General features: G+C 45.2%; 2 protein-coding genes across 4 annotated transcripts in view; one reads left to right on the top strand and one right to left on the bottom strand.

The window, feature by feature from the left end:
• Positions 1 to 3,756, top strand: part of LOC135511698 (glutamate receptor ionotropic, NMDA 3B-like) — a 110,319-nt gene extending 106,563 nt beyond the window's left edge. Inside the window, exons 7-9 of the mRNA XM_064933174.1 lie at positions 1,477 to 1,641; positions 2,288 to 2,358; positions 2,595 to 3,756. Of these exons, the coding sequence (XP_064789246.1) occupies positions 1,477 to 1,641; positions 2,288 to 2,358; positions 2,595 to 3,234 (876 nt within the window). The 3' untranslated portion in view covers positions 3,235 to 3,756. The remainder of the gene's footprint in view (positions 1 to 1,476; positions 1,642 to 2,287; positions 2,359 to 2,594) is intronic.
• Positions 3,757 to 4,615: 859 nt separating this feature from the next.
• On the bottom strand, positions 4,616 to 18,308 carry LOC135512635 (membralin-like). 3 transcript variants are annotated; one of them, XM_064934859.1, is made up of 11 exons: positions 17,252 to 18,308; positions 13,322 to 13,624; positions 11,838 to 11,949; positions 10,950 to 11,060; positions 9,917 to 10,039; positions 9,668 to 9,768; positions 9,410 to 9,467; positions 9,207 to 9,290; positions 8,961 to 9,093; positions 8,610 to 8,709; positions 4,616 to 7,968 (listed from the first exon to the last, which is right to left on the bottom strand). In XM_064934859.1, the coding sequence occupies exons 1-11, from the start codon at positions 17,462 to 17,464 to the stop codon at positions 7,387 to 7,389; spliced, it is 1,920 nt and encodes a 639-aa protein (XP_064790931.1). In that variant the 5' UTR covers positions 17,465 to 18,308; the 3' UTR covers positions 4,616 to 7,386. The 3 variants fall into 3 exon arrangements, with proteins under 3 accessions (XP_064790931.1, XP_064790930.1, XP_064790932.1); XM_064934858.1 differs by having other exon boundaries at positions 11,784 to 11,949; positions 17,252 to 18,307; XM_064934860.1 differs by lacking the exons at positions 4,616 to 7,968; positions 8,610 to 8,709 and having other exon boundaries at positions 8,957 to 9,093.
• Positions 18,309 to 18,316: the final 8 nt, after the last annotated feature.

The following is an 18,316-nucleotide window of genomic DNA, read 5'->3' as shown; positions in this document are numbered from 1 at the left end:
TGTTAAATTCACTTTAATCAGTGTAAATGAAGGGTAGGAGACAGGTTAAATAAGATTTTTTAAGCCTTGAGACAGATTGCATATGTGCGGCATTCAGAGGATGAATGGGCAAGACAAAAAATGAAGTGCCGTTGAACGGGGTATGGTAGAAGATGCCAGGCTCACCGGTTTGTGTTAAGAACTGCATCGCTGCTGGGTTTTTCACTCTCAACAGTTTCCCATGTGTATCAAGAATGGTCCACCACCCAAAGGACATCCAGCCAACTTGACACAACTGTGGGAAGCATTGGAGTCAACAGGGGCCAGCATCCCTGTGGAACGCTTTCGACACCTTGTGGAGTCCATGTCCCGATGAATTGAAGCTGTTCTGAGAGGAAAAAGTGGGTGCTACTCAATATTAGGAAGGTGTTCCTAATGTTTTGTACACTCAGTGTATACCGTATATATACAGCACATCCCCAACAACCCATGTTGTTAAACCTTAACAGGCTAGATGTATTGTACAACTATGCATATGTACTGTACTATAAAACTATGGCGGTGCACTGTACTATACAACGACTGTAATGTATTGCTGTGTGCTGGCAGGCAGGGCCACCGTAAGGTGGATACTTAAGACAGGGTGCTCACTGCTCACACTGTGCGTCTCAAGCACACACTGTCCTGACTAAAAGGCACTGCATGGTCAATCCGGCGTCTGCATTGGCCGCGCAGCCTTTACAGTGAAACGGTTGAAAACACCCATGGGACAGAGATCAGACATGTGTTACTCAGTGGGCTCACCGCTCGGGTTCCTAATGGTTACACAGTATCATCTATTTCAATTAGTGAAAGCTGGGATCCTCCTCTTTTTAATAGACGCCATCAAAACCTCTGATTTCACACGCGATTGCATAGCCTATAGAAATGTTACACAATGACTGGGTTTATAGGAACACTAAGTTCATTCCACACATCAAAAAGCTGTTTGATTTGATTTTCCATTGCATTCGCATTGACGTCAGAGAGATTAGAGGGACAATAGAGCGCTGAGTACCAAGCCATTAGCGACTTGATGGCCGTTAGCAAGTTTTGTCGGCTACCGTCGGCCATCAGCACCATTCATTTACAGAGCGCAGTTCTGGAGTGAGTGGCCTTCCCACTGGGTCCAGACGTCAATTCAACGTCTATTCCACGTTGGTTCAATGTAATTTTATTGAAATGATGTCGAAACAATGTTGATTCGGCTAATGTGTGCCCAGTGGGTAGGTATCTTGACCCAACGGTCATGTGGAATTTAACTCCTGACCGCCAGTGTAGCGGTAATAGGGTCATCGTAATATCCCTCGACGCCAGGCTTTTTACATTCTGATTAGTTCTCCTACGCAGGACCCCTCCAGGGGAGGTTGACAATCAATTGACTATATTGTTAACCCCCTGCGTTACATGTGTTAACCCTGTCCAAGTAACCCAACTGTCCCCTCCCTCCCCCTACAGACTCTCCAGATGGGCATCCGTCACTTCTCAGGGCTGTTTGTGCTGCTGTGTGTGGGCGTGGCCACGTCGCTGCTCACCCTGGCTGGGGAGCACGCCTTCTATCACATGGTGCTGCCCCGCATCCGACGACGACAAAAGTACAAGTACTGGCTCCACACCAGCCAGGTGAGATGGAGGGAGTGTGTGTGAGTGAACCAAAGGAGAGTTTGTGCAAGTCTGTATCAATATAATATCCTTTCACAGTAAGCCACTGCCTTGAGAACCTTCCTCCTGTTCCTCCTTCAGTCTTGACTTTTTCATAGTTTCTTTCGTTGGCCTTTTTAAAGTGCTCTTTTTTACTTGAACAAATGTGTGGCATGTTTTACAAACTCTATATCTAAAAGCACTTACACTTCACGTATCCACTGTGAATTCAATATTAACAAACCGTTATTGCTTGTAAAATGTTGTTTATGGTGTAGGTTTCTCATGCTCTTGGCTAGACTGTCATTGGGACTATATATCACCTTGGCTGTCATTTGAAAACATTAAGGCAACACCGCCATCTGCTGTTGACTTAAGATAACCACCATTTTGGAAGCCCAGTCCAAGTTGAGTATTAAAAGAACTGACATTTCAAATCTGCCTGGCTTAAGTATGCGGAGGTCTCCTAAGCTCCTTCCCCAATTGAGGATTATTAATGAGAGGGGAAAAGTAATTACAATTTCTACGATGGTGTCGATTCTGCACGTTTTGAATAAAACAGTGTGGAGCTTTTCAACCCCCGTATCGCTTGGCTGTCAGTGTAACTATAGCCCCATTTATTCTGCAGAAAATCCACCGAGCCCTGAACCAGACCTATGAGGACGTGAAGAAGAAGCAAGACACCAACACAGAGAAAAGGTGACAAAATGGCTGCCTTTAAAAAAAAAGTATTTACTTGACCTTTCTTCCATGATGAGTGATCTGACAGGACATGGACAGGTAGAATCCATATGGCCCATCAGTGGTAATGAGAGGAGGCAGTCATATTACTGAGATACAGATTCAAAGCGAGCGAACGCACTAGTAGGGCTTGATTTGGCACCAGACCAGTGTCTTTCTTTCTTTACTGACACAAGCCTTTTATCTCCCAGTAGCTGCTGCATCCAGAAGAACCAGCACTCCCAGCCTCCCCCTGACCCCCTTCTCTCCAGGGCATCGGCCAAGTGGAACAGCAGGGACGCTGCAGCCGCCAAGGACAACAAGCGCGTCCACTTTAACCTGGAGACCCTCAACAGCCGCCGCCTGCTGGCCCGGGCCGTGACCAAGTCCGAAGGGGACAGAGGGGGGGAAGGTATCCCCAGGGCTAACCAGGCAACACGTGTCTGTGCAAATGGAGGCTTCGGGACTTCCTTTGCCAACCTGGTGCTCTCCCTCCCCTCCGCCTCTTCTTCATCCATCCCTTCTTCATCTTCCTCCTTGGGCGTTCCTCCAAGGCCAGGGGAGCTACAAGAGCTACAGGAGAAGATCGACCTGATCCGGGATCAGCTAAGGACGGCTCTGGCCAGGAGGGCTGAGCTGCAGACTTTCCTGGCCAAGGAGAAGGCCGCCTGCTCTGCACCCATAGTGTCAAGAATGCCCCCCGTGGTTTTAGCTGCAGCATCCCTCCCCACCTCCACCAAAACCACCTCGTCCCTCCCCTCCACCCGCTGTGCCACCACCATGACAGACCCTGTCCTCAAGGCGCTGCCCACAGTCCGCACAGCCCCCGCCAAACACACCAACGAGAAGAGGTGATGCCCCTCTGGTGTTTGGACACGGACCAATCAATGGTGTAGTAAGGGGTTAAAAGGGGAGGGGTTTGTTGAAAGCAGCTGGATTCCCTTGGTTTGGATGTATCCTTTTCCTGTGATCCTGATGCCGTAGCATGGCAGCTCTTTCCCTGGACACCAACCTTTCAACCTTTTGCTACTGGGTGAAAAATGAAAGAGCTTCTAGGGCAATTCCTTGTGCTCTACGCTGCCCAACTGCCTCATATGGCTGGTAAAATGTGCGCAACCTCAGGCCTACTTGAATACAGTATATTGTCCCATGCGGTGGGGCTGGAGGTACCAGCACACCCACCCATGGCGCTGCATCTGTTCTGTGAACTGAGCCATTAAACTTCCTAGTGCTCACTCCTCTGCCACAGGACCCGACTCCCGCGGAGGAATCAGGAGCGGTGCGTTATGTTTTATTTCCTTTGAGATCCGAATCGATATTGTTCACTGGCCTTGATTGACATGTTTTTCAAGAATAAAAGTCTGATGAAAGTGTTGATTGTGATGAAGGTTGAAATGTGAATCCTTGTCATGTGTACTTTGTGTGGTCTGTATTTTTACCTTTCGGGTACTGAGGGTTAAATTTCAGTGATAGAATAACAGGTATTAGGCATGTTTGATGTCCGGCAGTGTATAGAGAGCAATAGTAATGGTGTTTTTTTGTAGGCACCATGGTTGGTTGGGAAAAAGCCTACGGGAAAATTGAGTTGGATAAACGCCAAAAATAAGGTCTGTGGTACACACAGGCTTAGGAGATCTTTTACGGTTTGTTCTATGAGAATCTTTATCAGCTAACATAACTGAGAATAAGAATTTATGCAATAAAAAAAATATTTTAAAAATAGCACACAGAAAGGTCACGTTTAACTGACTCTCAGAAAAGAGAGCCTGCGATAACCTTATTTTCGGCATTTATCCCAAAATCCTATTCTTTCCACATAGGAATGGCTGAATGAACCAGGAGGTAACTCATTTCTGGTTTTTAGGACAACAGGCTGGCGAGCTCTATTACACATTAATTAACTCGAAACATGTATTCACATTTAAACAAGTAAACAGGGTGTCATTTCTCCTTTCTGATATAGGATCCTTTTGTCAAATCAGGGGTTTCCTCGTGAACATGATCCAAATACGGATTTGAAATATGTCAACATACAATACCCAGGAAGTTCCTATTTTGTGACCAATAAAATTGTATTTGATTTTACAAGGGAGGTTTCCTGACCTCAGTGGGACTTCCTGGATAAATAAAAAGGTTAAAAAAAAAGATATATTATATTGTGGTGGACAACATACTTTGTGTCTAGGATTTCCATGACCAATACTAGGACACACAAACAGAAATAACCACAACAAGGGCATTTTGTGCAAAGAATGCTTCTACTGCACTTGGTTTACTGAACAGTTAAATACATTTGAATGAGAGGAATCTAGTCCATCACAGATCGAAGGGTTCATTTATCATTGTCTAAAATTAACTACAAATGGATAGCAACTGTTGCAAGGCTACAATCATCCCGTTTTCTCTCACAGAACGGAATATAGGCACAGATAAAGAAACTGATCAGAAAACCTCATTGACGGAACATTTTTTTCCTTCTCTTATCGGTAAAAGCTTCCCCTAGAATGAACTTAAAAGACTTCTTTAAACTGACTTGTCAAATTGCACAATTTGGACAACCTTCTCATCCCATAACCACGTCCTCTGTCCTGCCCGTTGCATAGCCTTGACTACATCTCCACCCAACTCACTGAGCAGAAATTACGCTAACCCCTCGTGTCTCAATAGAACAATGATATTTTGTGAAATGTCCCTTGATTATCGCCATTCTGTTGAGAAACAACCCATTTTCCTCTGATATGAGGCCAACAAGGGCAATCTCAACTTGCACTAATCTCTCATTCGGAATCATATAAGGTATCATTCAAAATAAAAGCTCTCTGGTCAGATTGTTCTCAATTCAAACAGCTGAGGACGAAGACGTCGACCACACCTGTCAATGACTACTGATCCTTCCCTGACCGTTTATGTCTATAGAGTTACAATGTCAAAACCCCTGGAATTGTGTTATACCCTGTCCATGTTAGTACCTTGTTCAGCTAGTTCCAGAAAAGGGGAAGCATGATGCATGTCAGGTCCATCCGAGTACAGGAAAACAATGTTTGTCTTTAGACCCTAGCAAATACAACTAGCATCACAGTAGCATTTTACAAGCCAGTTATTTAGTCTCCCGTGAGCTATGGTATAGAGCAGTGGCCACAACAGCCGTGGAAGGTTTTTAACATTGTGCAGCTTTATCATAATCTCCTGAAGGTTTTGAAACAAGAACATTGATGAAAGATAAAATATTAATCCTAAATATATTTTTTCTACAAAATTAAATGCCCCCCAGGGTCCAATATATGCTTTTTCTTCATAACTATCCAGTTGGGCAGCTGAATGGTAGATCGCAATGACAAATGTAATGGAGATGGGTTCGGCTGGGTACAATGGCTTTACCCTGAAGCTGTTCAACATCGCCTGGTATTGTCTTGTGCCAGTCTGAGGCAAAGATCTGTGTGTTTGAGCTTGAAATGGGCCTCAGTCAGCTGACGCCATGAACCAGAAAACTTCCTTGTGATGAAGCGCATTTCTTTTTTACAGTCACATGCTTCTCTTTTGGAATACAGTCTAAGGGGCCATGGGAACAAATATTGACTTAAATAATTTTGTTTGAAGACCATGAAACGGGTGTTTAAGGCAATGGTTGAGCCTTCAGGTTAATTCTGTTTAATGTGCACATGACTAGTGAAGCGATTCTAATGTGAAAGACAAATACAAAACATGGTGATGAGAGAAATTGGTTGGCTAGCAGTACACAGAAAAGCTCCCAGGGGCGGACCAATGACGCAGTTTCACTCAAAAGGGGTTAAGATGAGAGAAACCGCAATGATGGCCGCTCTTCTTCAGCTCAAGAAGTACGGGGAGCAACTGCCAATTATCATAAGAGAAGTGGACGGGAAAAAAAAAAATCTGAACAAGAGCAAGCAGGTCTGCTTAACACTCCAAAGTGGATGAAAACTCCATTTCCCATGATGCTCCACTCAGGGCTAGCGCTAGCTTGTGGAGCCAGTTGCCAGTTACGACTACAACCTCCAAACTGGAGGAGTTGAGCGCCTGTGAAAAAGTGGTGCGTGAATAAGTATCTACACAAACCACAGCAACATTACTAGCTTACAGTTCTGAAAGAAAAATGACCAACTCGGACACTAGAGCAACTCAGAAACACAGGGTTGTATTCGTATTTTCTTTTTCTGGGTTCGAGGACCAGATGGAATGAATGACTAGGATACGAGTATGTGTTACAGCCTTGTGATGACTGGTATGGTAGTCCACTGTGCTCTCAAAAAGAAAACGCATAGAGTTCACTGCCATTTCCAAAGCCCGTCGAGACACCTAACTAAAAGAAACATCCTTTAAGGAATTGTACATCAACGCAATAGGATTGCCGCCTCTCTATTTTACAAATCAACTTTCAATCATAAACAAACACAAATATCACATGGCAAAATGTCATGGTAGCCTTTCCCGAACGATTCCACAACTTTGCAGCGAAGTTGGTGTATCACACATAATTTGAGCAAAAACTCTGCGACGGATGGAAAACGTCACTGTCCCACTAAGGATGGGGAAACTAAAAGCAAAACAAAACATTATCGTAGCAGAGATTCTAGAGGAGAGTGGAGGGGGCGCCTTTTCTTAGCTTTCCATCCCTCGCTTCTCCTTGGTGTCGTAAGAATGAGATTACAGTAATATAGCCACGGCGGCAATCTTGCGGTGTTGGAAGAGGAATTGAGGGGGGAGAAGACATGTTGCCTCTGCGTGTGGGAGCATATGTGAGTTGGAGTAGGGGGGCTCAGGACGGAGTGGAGCTGGGGGGTTCCTCTGTCTTGGGCTCCCAGTCTGTGGGGCTTTGCCCAGGGCTCTCTGGCTCCCCAGCCTCTGCCCTACTGCAGTCTGTGTGTGGAGGAGGAGGAGGAGGAAGGAGGAAGGGACTGACACTAGAGAGGCTAGTCTCTGCTTCCTGAAGTCCTCCTATTGGAGGAGAGGGAGGAAGAGGCGGGCCTAAGCCAGCTGCACTGCAGGCCCCTACGGTTTTGATTTCCACTGGAACCAAACTGGGATTGAGGCCATCTGTACCCTCTCCTCCTCCACCCCCACCCCCATTCGAATCTCTGCCACCACGCTGAGGCCCGCCTCAGAAACCATGACCCCCCCCACCTCTTCGGCCTCCCCCAGCAACCCCCCTTCCGTGCTCTCCAGCTGGGGAGCCAAGGAGGAGGACAGGGCCTCCGTGATGATGGCCGCCGTCTCCGCCATCCAGTCCAGCTCCGTCGTCATCGTCAACTCTTCCCGGGCCCTTTCTAATGTAGCGCTGCTGGCCATGCTGTTAGACTGGAAAGCCTGGGTCGCTGTACCTTGGGCCTGGGCCGCCGAAGCCGCCTGGGGCTCATCTGGCAGTTGGACCTGGCCGTTGGCTGCCCCCCCGCGGGGTGGAGCCGCTCCTCCAGCTGCAGCTGCTGCGGTGTTGTTGTTGTTAAGGTTGTCCTGCAAGGCCGTCTGGTTTCCCCCCTGGCCTGCCTGCTGGTTCTGCAGCAGCATCTCCTGGATGCGGATCTGCTGCAGGATGGCCGGTAGCTCGTAGTGGTGGAAGAAGTAGATCATGGAGTGCTAGGGATGGAGGGATGAAGAAGAGGTACAGGGGTTTAAATAAGTCTGTTTTTAAGTAATGGAGTTAGAAACTGGGCCTGGAAGGCTACAAATTCCAACAAGAGCTGTGGCTGGCATGACTTCAGGGGTGTGATCTCAAATCACACGCGAATCGCTACATTGGCTAAAATGTAGCCTAGGATGCTAATCTCTTTGGGACAGCCACTAGCATGAGGGCTGAATCCTTAGCATCATGCACAGTCGCTACAACAGAGAAATTGATTTATTCAGGAAATTTCTTTAAAATTGGGTTAAAAAATCCACTCTAACCCAATATGATTTTCATTGCTATTTACTAAAACAAACACAGTTCTATGTTTTCTTAGATTACAGTAACAGTTAATGAGTAATAAGCCGGTATAACAGCACAATAACATGATAAATCACTTTCCCGCTCAGCGTACTGAATAAATGAAGTGTGTAGGTCCCTTGAAACAAATGCAAAGCCTATAGTGTTTCCTACTCAAAACACTGGAGGAGTGTGTCGGCTAGTACACTAGTTTGGGAACGTCTTTTCTCTAGTTTATTAAAAAAAAAATGTCCACAATTTATTTGTATTTCATTTCATCCAACTCCTCCTTTCTTTCCCTGCCGTGTCTCACCTGTATGAAGAGCCAGGAGGTGACCAGAGCCAGGCTGCTGTACTGGCCGTTGAAGCGGTAGTGGTAGGCGTAGAACGCAAAGTGATACAGATAGAAGAACCTGCGGGAGACACAGAGACAACCTCTTTAGAGTAGCTGAAAATACCAGCATCACACTGGACTGACTTGACTGTGGAATGGAAGGACTGCCTGGAACTGGAGAGACAAAGTGATCAGTTGTTTGCTGAAATCATAGAAATGCGCCAAATAGTTCCCTTCTCGTCAACCCATCCCCATTCTATGAGATATTGGAGGGTATGCACGGCTTACTCCAGCCAACGGCATTTGCTGGGGTTGGCGTGTTCGACTCACCTCAGCCAATGACGCTTGCTGGTGTTGGTGTGGCAGCAGATGGCGTCGTACTGGTCGGCCAGCCACACGATGAGGATGATGTAGAAGGCGGTGGTGGTGTCGTTGAAGAACTCCGACATGATGGCCTCCATGCCTGGTAGAAAGGGAAAGCTTCTTCTTACCCACTGTTCATTCGTAAATAAAATAATTTTAAAAAAACAAGACCCAGCTTGTTGCATGGTGGCTCAAACGGCGAGACACTCTTACCCACGAGAGCCAGGATGACGGTGAGCAGAGGGGCTGCTGGGAAGGCGATGGTCATGTTCATTTCCAACATCTGCAGCAGATCCACTGGTGAGACGGAGAGGGTGAAAGGTGAGAGAGTTTGGCGTAAGGTCAAAGAGACGTGCGGCACGGAGTGTGTCTTTCAAGGCTACTAGCGGGTTCTGTGTGTGTGTGTGTGTTCTCACCGATGAAGACGAAGATCTGGTGGTGGGAGTAGCGCAGCAGCATAGACACCGACAGGGTCTGCAGATACAGAGGAAAACAACAATTAAAATTTCTATGGAATGCCTCGTTCTTACTTTTTTTGGTGAAACGTTCAATAAGGAACCCAAATAAAGGCTTCTAATGGGCTAAATTGAACACATGGGATGTTGTTGTTTTTTAAGTAGGATTTTAAACACTTGGGATTTTTAACAAATGGGTGTGTGGAGACTGACACTTACGAATATTACCATGATGACAAAGGCAGCCAGATAGGAGGTGCGGGCCATCCACATGCTGACAAATCGGTAGTGTTCCCCTGACACCACGTTCCTGAGGAAGCCTGTTCTCACACACACACACACACACACACACACACACACACACACACACACAGCACCGATCAGACACGCACTCACACACAGTTTTGCATACCACTAAGGAAAGACATACGCAGGAGAAACAGACCTCCGCCCTTAACCACCGTGTACCTTTATTCTCCTCGTTCTCGGCCAGGGCCTTGACGCTGGACATCAGGATGTCATCGTAGCCCAGGAACTCATCCAGGAGGAAGCGGCTGAAGCCGTCCCCAAAGCACTGGTCCTTCATTGGGTCTGCATGCGCACACAGGCACGGGATTAGGTTACAAAGCCTCACACAGACAGCACCTCCTGTCCTCAGAACACTGCGTCTGTGCTACTTCAACCAGGCTTTTTAGCGTGCCTGAGTACGATGTTGAGTGAAGTGTTTTGCTGGCAATACTTTGATTGCGCTTGCCTTTAAAGCTCTGGATAAGAGCGCCTGCTAAAATGCTAATGTGAAAGTTAGCCGAGGGCGTGCAACAAAGGGTGGTCAGAGCGCTTTCAGCTTTGAGTTTCGTTAAGATGACTGCTTAATAAAGCACCATTGTGTTGGCAAATATGACCTATGGCCCAAATACTAAAATATTTCAAAAATAAAAAAGTCAGCAGCGAGATAGCTCCTGTCCATCTTAGCCACCAGAGGATGAGTACATCAGCATGCTCATCGGTAACTACTGACCTAACCAACTACTGACCTAACCAACTACTGCTGCTGCTCATCGGTAACTACTGATCTAACCAACTACTGCTGCTGCTCATCGGTAACTACTGATCTAACCAACTACTGCTGCTGCTCATCGGTAACTACTGATCTAACCAACTACTGCTGCTGCTCATCGGTAACTACTGCTGCTGCTCATCGGTAACTACTGATCTAACCAACTACTGGTCATTGGCAAGCTAACTTGCAAGTCAGTGGTCATAGTTCCTTTAGCAACATCACTGTTTGTGACACATGCTATGGCATGCTTTTGAGTGTTCATAGTAGGCTTTATGACAGAGCTTACCCAGATATGAATATGTATGACACCTGCTATGTCATGCTTATGAGTTTAGACAGGCTTAATAACACCGCTCATCTAGTTAAGACCATTCATGACATCTGTGATCATGTGTTATGTCATGCTTATGACAGTGTTAAGTAGGCTTTATAACCACTTACCCAGCGTGACGACCATGACGGGGATGTTGAGGCGTTGCCGGGTGGTCTGGGACAAGCGGAGGAAGCCGTACTCCAGAGAGTACTCAACTATGTACTCCTCCTGAGGCCACACTGACAGAGAGAAACACACTTACAGGTAAGCAGTGCAGCTTACCACACCAACAAAGCACACATACAGCAACCCACCAACCCCACAGCACACACACTCTTGCATTGCATTAGAACAACTCATTTAAACTAGTTAGAGCCCACCTAAAATGGCAAAACATTGACAGAAACACATTGCCAAGACTTATTTAAAAGCAAATTAGGGAAAGGAGGAGTCAGACTTATAGCAATAAAACGCAAAACATGCATACATAGCCCATAAGAAATGTTATGCAAAGGCCATTTAGAATTGTTAAAGCCAATGTCAGGGCACAAAGACACGACACAAACAGGGCCTAAACTAAAGTCTGGAGCCTGGCTCTTGACTGCTTCTGCTGGAGCGAGCTGCAAAAGGTCAGATCAACACAGTCTTCGTCTTGGCACAGCCAGGGCCCACTGCAGGAAATGCGATGGCATCATGGCCACACAGTCGGATTCAAACAGTCTGATCCATCACAACAACAGCTACAGGAAGTCGTTGAGGTGGCAGAAGACAAGGGAACACATTTTTTGGAAAGGAATCATGCCAGAAGGGGGTGACCAAGGGCAAGAAGATGGCCGGAAGAGAGCTAGCTTGCAGGAAGAGGGAAGGAGGAAGAAAGGAGCGGTGAGAAGAGAGGATTCTCACTCACTAGGGGTGTAGACAGGTAGGTAGGTAGGTAGGGGTGGGGGGGGGGTTGAGTTTACCTGCTCGTGTTAGCATCTCAATCTCGGAGACTGTCTCTCTCAGCGGCTGCATACCTTTAGTGGGCGACTGGCTGAAGGAGAGGTCCTGGCTGTCGTTGAGGCCCCCTCCCCCAAGGCCGATGCCGCTCAGCGAGGGCTTCAGCCGTGGCTCGATGTCTAGCTCAAACTGACAGCGAGAGAGGAGAAAAAGACTTGAGTAGTCACACCCCTTGACTTTTTGCTAATTGTTGTCGTTTTATAGCCTGAATTTAAAATTGATTAAATTGAGATGTGTCACTGGCTTACACACAATACCCCATAATGTCAAAGTAGAAATATGTTTAAACATTTCTACAAATTAATAAAAAATTTAAAACGGAAATGTCTCGAGTCAATAAAGTCAACCTCAGTTATGGCAAGCCTTTGAGACAGACATTGAATATCCCTTTGAGCATGGTGAAGTTATTAATTACACTTTGGATGGTGTATCAATACACCCAGTCACTATAAAGACACAAGCGTCCTTTCTAACTCAGTGGCCGGAGAGGAAGGAAACCGCTCAGGGATTTCGTTAAAGTTTAATGGATGTGAAAGGATAAAACTGAGGATGGATCAACAACATTGTAGTTACTCCACAATATGAACCTAAACGACGGAGTGAAAAGAAGGAAGCCTGTACAGAATACAAATATTCAAAAACATGCATCCTGTTTGCAATAAAGCACTAAAGTACAACTGCAAAAATTTAATTTATGTCCTGAACACAAGCCTTACATTTAGGGCAAATCCATCATATCACTCAGTACCACTTCATATTTTTAAGCATGACAGTGGCAGCATCATGTTATGGGTATGTTTGTCATCAGCAAGGACGAGGTCGTTTCTTTAGGATAAATAGCAACGGAATAGAGCTAAGCACAGGAAAAATCCTAGAGGAAAACCTGGTTCAGTCTGCTTTCCAACAGAAACTGGGAGACAAATTCACCTTTCAGCAGGACAATAACCTAAAACACATGGCCAAACACACTAGAGTTGCCTACTAAGATGACATTGAGTGGCCTAGTTTTAGTTGACTTAAAATAGTCTTGAAAATCTATGGCCAAACTTGAAAATGGCTGTCTAGCAATGATTAATAACCAACTTGACAAAGTTTGAAGAATTTAAAAAATAATAAATGTGAAAATATTGTACAATCCAGGTGTGCAAAGCGCTTAGAGACTTACCAAAGACTCATAGCTGTAATCACTGCCGAAGGTGATTCAAACATGTATTGACTCATGTGAATACTTAAGTAAATTAGATATTTCTATATTTTATTTTCAACACATTTGATATAGTGTGTGTAGATGGGTGAGAAAAACAAATGTAATCCATTTTGAATTCAGACAAACACAAAATGTGGAATAATACTTTCTGAAGGCACTGTGTGAACAATGCAAGGTCATTGTATGGTCATTATTGTGGACAGGGGCACGCGGTGGCAGGATCATTGGTGTCTCTGCCTTTAGCCTTCCTCTCAAGCCCCCATCCCTGCTTCCCTCCCTCTCTCTCACCCTCACCTGCACAGAGCTGTTGTCAAACATCTCCAGGGTCATCTCTTCCTCGTCGTCGTCCTCCTCGTGGTGCAGCGCGGCCAGGCCCAGCCCTCCTCCTCCCTCTCCCTCTGGTTCCTTGACCAGGCCCTGGAAGCCATCCGTGTCGTAGAACTGCAGGAAGATGGGCGCACGCGACGAGTTGCGCTGAATCTCCACGCGCAGGATGCCGTCACGCGGCCACTTCTCCCTCACGTGCTCCAGGCAGTTGATGGGCGAGCGGGAGAAGGCGATGTGGATGTAGGCCAGGATGAAGAGCACAAACAGGGCCTGGTAGAGGTAGAGAGAGGTAGAGCAAGAGAGAGGTAGAGCATTAAACTATGGCAGATTGTCTAGGGCGATATTGGTATTTACAGATGTTTAATGGGGGGGGTATACTTTGATAGGTAGCGTTAGTTGGCTGTACCTGCACCACAGGTCTGGTATTTTTCATTTTATAGCTTGTTCTCCATCTTTTTTTTCTTTCTTTTTTAAGTGAGCAAACATGTTTTCAACTCATTTTCTCTTGCTCTGTCATCTCTGCAGAGTAACATGTTTGGAATATTGAATCGTAATACATATAGGATCATGGGAATCGCTGTACATATCGTATCGGCACCTAAATATCATGATAATATCGTATTGTGAGGTCACTGGCAATGCCCTAGTTTAAGTGACACATTTTTGTATGTTTCCCCTCCGGCAACACTGATAATGTTAATGACAATCACATTGCCAGAAACAAAAGATAGTTCACATATGTGCAAGGTTTGAGGAGTAGCAGAAAGAGATCCTGTCAGGATCGGGGTCAATTGCTTTTCCACATTTTCCCCCAACCCTGAATCCTATACATCAAATGGTGGGGAAAAAGCCTAACTTGGTCCTGGGGCTCCCCCTGGGTGCACATTTTGGTTTTTGTAAATGCACTACACAGCTGATTCAAATAACCAACACATCACAAAGCTTTGATTATTTGGACCAAGTTTGGGAAACCCTGGCCTAAATGACCGTCACAGAGGCTGCTTAGTGAAGGTGCCCACTACAAAAGGTGCAGTAGGATAGATTCCTACAGACAGCAGTCAGCTGAGGAGAAACGTGAGGTGCTAAGAGAGCCTGGTCTATTTAGAATGATCCTCTTCATCAGGAAGACAACACTCAGAACATCAAAAAGATGCTTGTGTCCAAAGCTAAAGTGTCAGTGAAACCAGAGACAGATAGGGGACGTGCCATTTTGTTTCCCATCCATCGCATCCCAACAAGTAGTGGCAGGCAGGTGCCTCTGAAAATGGCTGTCCATCTCTCTTCTCCTCTGTCCTTCCCTCTCTCTCGCTCTCTCTTCCCCCTTCTCTCTGCTTCAGAGCGTCGCTCTTCTCTGGTAACGGACGCAGGCAGGCGGATTCCCACTGTCAGTTAGCTTGTGTGGAGGCCTGGTACATAATGTACACACACACACACGGAGCGCCAAGTCTAGGTCCAAAAGGCTTCTTAACAGCTTCTACCTGCAAGCCATAAGACTCTTGAACAACTCATCAAATGGCTACCTGGACTATTTGCTTGTCCCCACCCCCCATTTTTACACTGCTGCTACCCTCTGTTTATTATCCATGCAGAGTCACTTTGCCTCTACCTACATGTACATATTACCTTGACTAACTGGTTCCCCTTCACATTGACTCTGTACCGGAACCCCCTGTATATAGCCTCGCTACTGTTATTTTATTGTTGATCCTTAAATATGTGTGTGTTTGTTTTATATACACATCTTAAAACTGCATTGTTGGTTAAGGGCTTGTATGTGACAAATACAATTTGATTCAACTTTTGATTTGATACAAACATGAACAATACCTTCCTAATATTGAGTTGCACCACCACCCCCATCCCCACACAGCAGCGTTGTAGTTCTTGACACATTCAAACCAGTGGGCCTGGCTCCTGCCATACCCATTCAAAGGCACTTCAATCTTTTGTCTTGCCCATTCACCCTCTAAATGGCACACATGCACAATCCATGTCTCAAATGTCTCAAGGCTTAAAAATCATTCTTTATCCTGTCTCCTCTCCTTCACCTAAAGTGATTGAAGTGGATTTAAAATGGTGACATCAATAAGGGATCATATCTTTCACCTGGTAGCCTGTCATGTAAAGAGCAGGTGTTCTTAATGTTTTGTACACTCAGTGTATGTATGCACACACACCTTGACCACATAAAAACATAATCAACAACCTCTGAGTTTTTATCCACATAGATAAGGAAAAAAGCTAGGACAGGAGAGCTCTAATGTGATGCCTGTTAAGATGACTCACTAGTGACTAGACTGAGTTGAGGGTCACTGCAATTATAACCCCCTGAAAATGCCTGTCTTTGGTGTTATGCTGCCTGCAACCTTCATGCAGAACTGATGAGGATGAGTGTGCATTTTGGTCAATGTGTTCTTGTATGCCCTGAGTTGCACAAGCAAAGGCTTTCCCGGGTTTAAGCCTAATCACAGTTCGGAAAGGCCGGCCCTACTGCAATGTTGAAACTCAAGTTAATTACTGGCTATGATAATATATTGTGTAGAATAGATGTTTCAATCATTGACTCTGTTGATGACGAGGATGTGGCTAGAACTAATACATTTGACATGTACAACCTTCCCACCTAATGCTAAGGTTTTTCTTAGTTATTGTTGTGCTGAATCAATTCATTCCTATGCGCCAGTGTGATGTGCCAGAGATAAATACGTACATGATGTGTTTATTTGGTCAGAATCTGATGCAATCAAGCGGCAATTGTGGAGGTTGATTATTTATGTTCTACTCAACTGTAAGATCTAAGGCCCACACAATTCCACACATCAAAACAGAGGCAGCAGCAGTAGTAGCAGCAGCAGAACCACTCCAAACAAATTCGGAATTTGGACTGTGGCATGATCACAGGATGCAAAGAACGGCGAGGGCACGCTGCACAGACCCATTCACGTCCCACTTTTGGCAGGTCAAGTTGAGGTTCAACAAACTATACTATAGTTGGGCGAGAAACGAACCAGCCATTTCTACCCCCTCTTGTTTGAATGTTACACAAAGTTGGTTTCTCATTGTGGTATTGTTCATGAGAAACTGCTGTTTTGTTGAGGCACTGTTTGGAGATATGGTGGGGGGGGGGTAAAATAAGTAGTCTACTTCCATTGACCTGCGCATTCTGTACCACCTGTCCAGGGTGTGCATTTTCTGAAGGGGAGGGGGGGGGGGGGGTTGTACTCCATGCACACCTTTACTGTTTACCATTTTCTGTAGGTGCCCTTAGCAACACGGGTGTATTTACATACACTGTAGAGAGAAATACTGTCAGTGAGTAGCACACAAACAGTCTGGGGGTTCCACAGAAACAGTCCATGGCAAGTCCGAAACGACATTCAATTTAATTTCAACTTACTGTGCCAGTGGCACATACTTTCCAAACGTGGGTCTGTTGTAGACCTGCTTACCTAATGTCAAAATAAAACAAGTCCTGCACCTTGCACCATTATGTGGACAAAAAGGAATAACCTGTGGGGGACTTTGACATGAGGTAAGCAGAGATGAATTGGGTCTACAACAGACCCACGTTTGGAAACTGTTTAAGAAGATCCATGAAGCTCAAATTCCACACCCATTGGCACAGTAAATTGAAATGGAATTGGATTTAACTTCTGGCTTCCCACTGACTTTTTGTGCAATCCAATACAATTGAAAGCAATGCTAGTGTATGTAATAGAACCGCGTTGCTAAAAGCACCTACATTTTCTGTAGTCATTGGAAGAAGTTACCCCCTGAGAAGCAGCAATCACACGTACAAAACCAATTTGAAGCAAATTAACCTACCGTTCGTTCTTGTTAGCTGATTCTTGACATTGTAGCCTACATGAAGGTAAAATGGTGAGAGGAAAGTCTTACCTTCAATAGGACAAAGAACTCGAAGATTCTTCTGAAAGATGGTGGAAACAATCTGGCATAGGTAACTGCCATCTTGAAGAATAGGGCATGGAAAAGTCTGTCTCGAACATTGATGAGTGGGTTCTGGTTGATATTAGGGTTTCGCATTCTGTTCGCCCCGCCATTGTTATTTAGCGGGACGTTATTGTTCACGTTGCCCTGGTTTTCTGACATTGTATGTCTGGCAAGACGACTGATAGTGACTTGCTATCTCAATCCAGTTGAAAAGTGGATCTATGTACGCAACTTAACCGCACTGGCACCAACAACTCCAACTGTAGGATGGTGCAAAACTGCATTAACTTAATGCAATAATGCAGCTGTCAGTTTATATAGAAAAGTCACAATTGCTAGAGGTGACCAATTTGATGTCTAGAAGGGCTGTGCGTTATATAAATTTTTCCGACATGGTCGTTGTGTATCTGGCATTCTGGCTTAACTCCCAAAGCGCAGCTAACGTTAGCTAATGAGTTCCAATACAACTCAACCACTGTAGCAACCTTAAAAAAAATCGCGCATATAGTAATGTTAAAATATTCTTTACAAAATTCTACTGGCCGTTTTAGGGCCTTATAACTAAGCGTCAGTCACCATTCAAACCCTGGCTAATTAACTACCTGCAACATACCATTGCTAACATGCTAGTTAGCACTGGTGGTGAACAACATTCCGAGGCGAAAACATTGACGATTGTGGTGATGTATATTATGCTAACTTAGCTTGTATGCATTTGTCTCATTGTAATTCACCAGAAACGTCCAATAAAATAAAACGTTTATCAAGTTAGCTAGCACTACCCTGCTCACGCTATAGTGGCTAACGCTCACGTTCAAGTTCTACGATGATAACCCGTATGTTACTTTTTAGTCGAGAGTTCGCCTCAAAAATGTCGATCTCAATTTGACTTTTTAGATGGACATTGAGTATGATTCCCGATTTTTTTTTTCTACCGTTTGCAATACTCTCAACCAGTTGAACTATTCCTTAGCATCAACCATTAAGCCTTGAAAAACAAACAAGGCAAGT

The sequence above is a fragment of the Oncorhynchus masou genome, chromosome 24, assembly GCF_036934945.1.
Source record: "Oncorhynchus masou masou isolate Uvic2021 chromosome 24, UVic_Omas_1.1, whole genome shotgun sequence".
Taxonomy (NCBI): domain Eukaryota; kingdom Metazoa; phylum Chordata; class Actinopteri; order Salmoniformes; family Salmonidae; genus Oncorhynchus; species Oncorhynchus masou.
The sequence above is the reverse complement of the archived record's forward strand: the minus strand, read 5'-3'. Positions and strand labels throughout refer to the sequence as shown.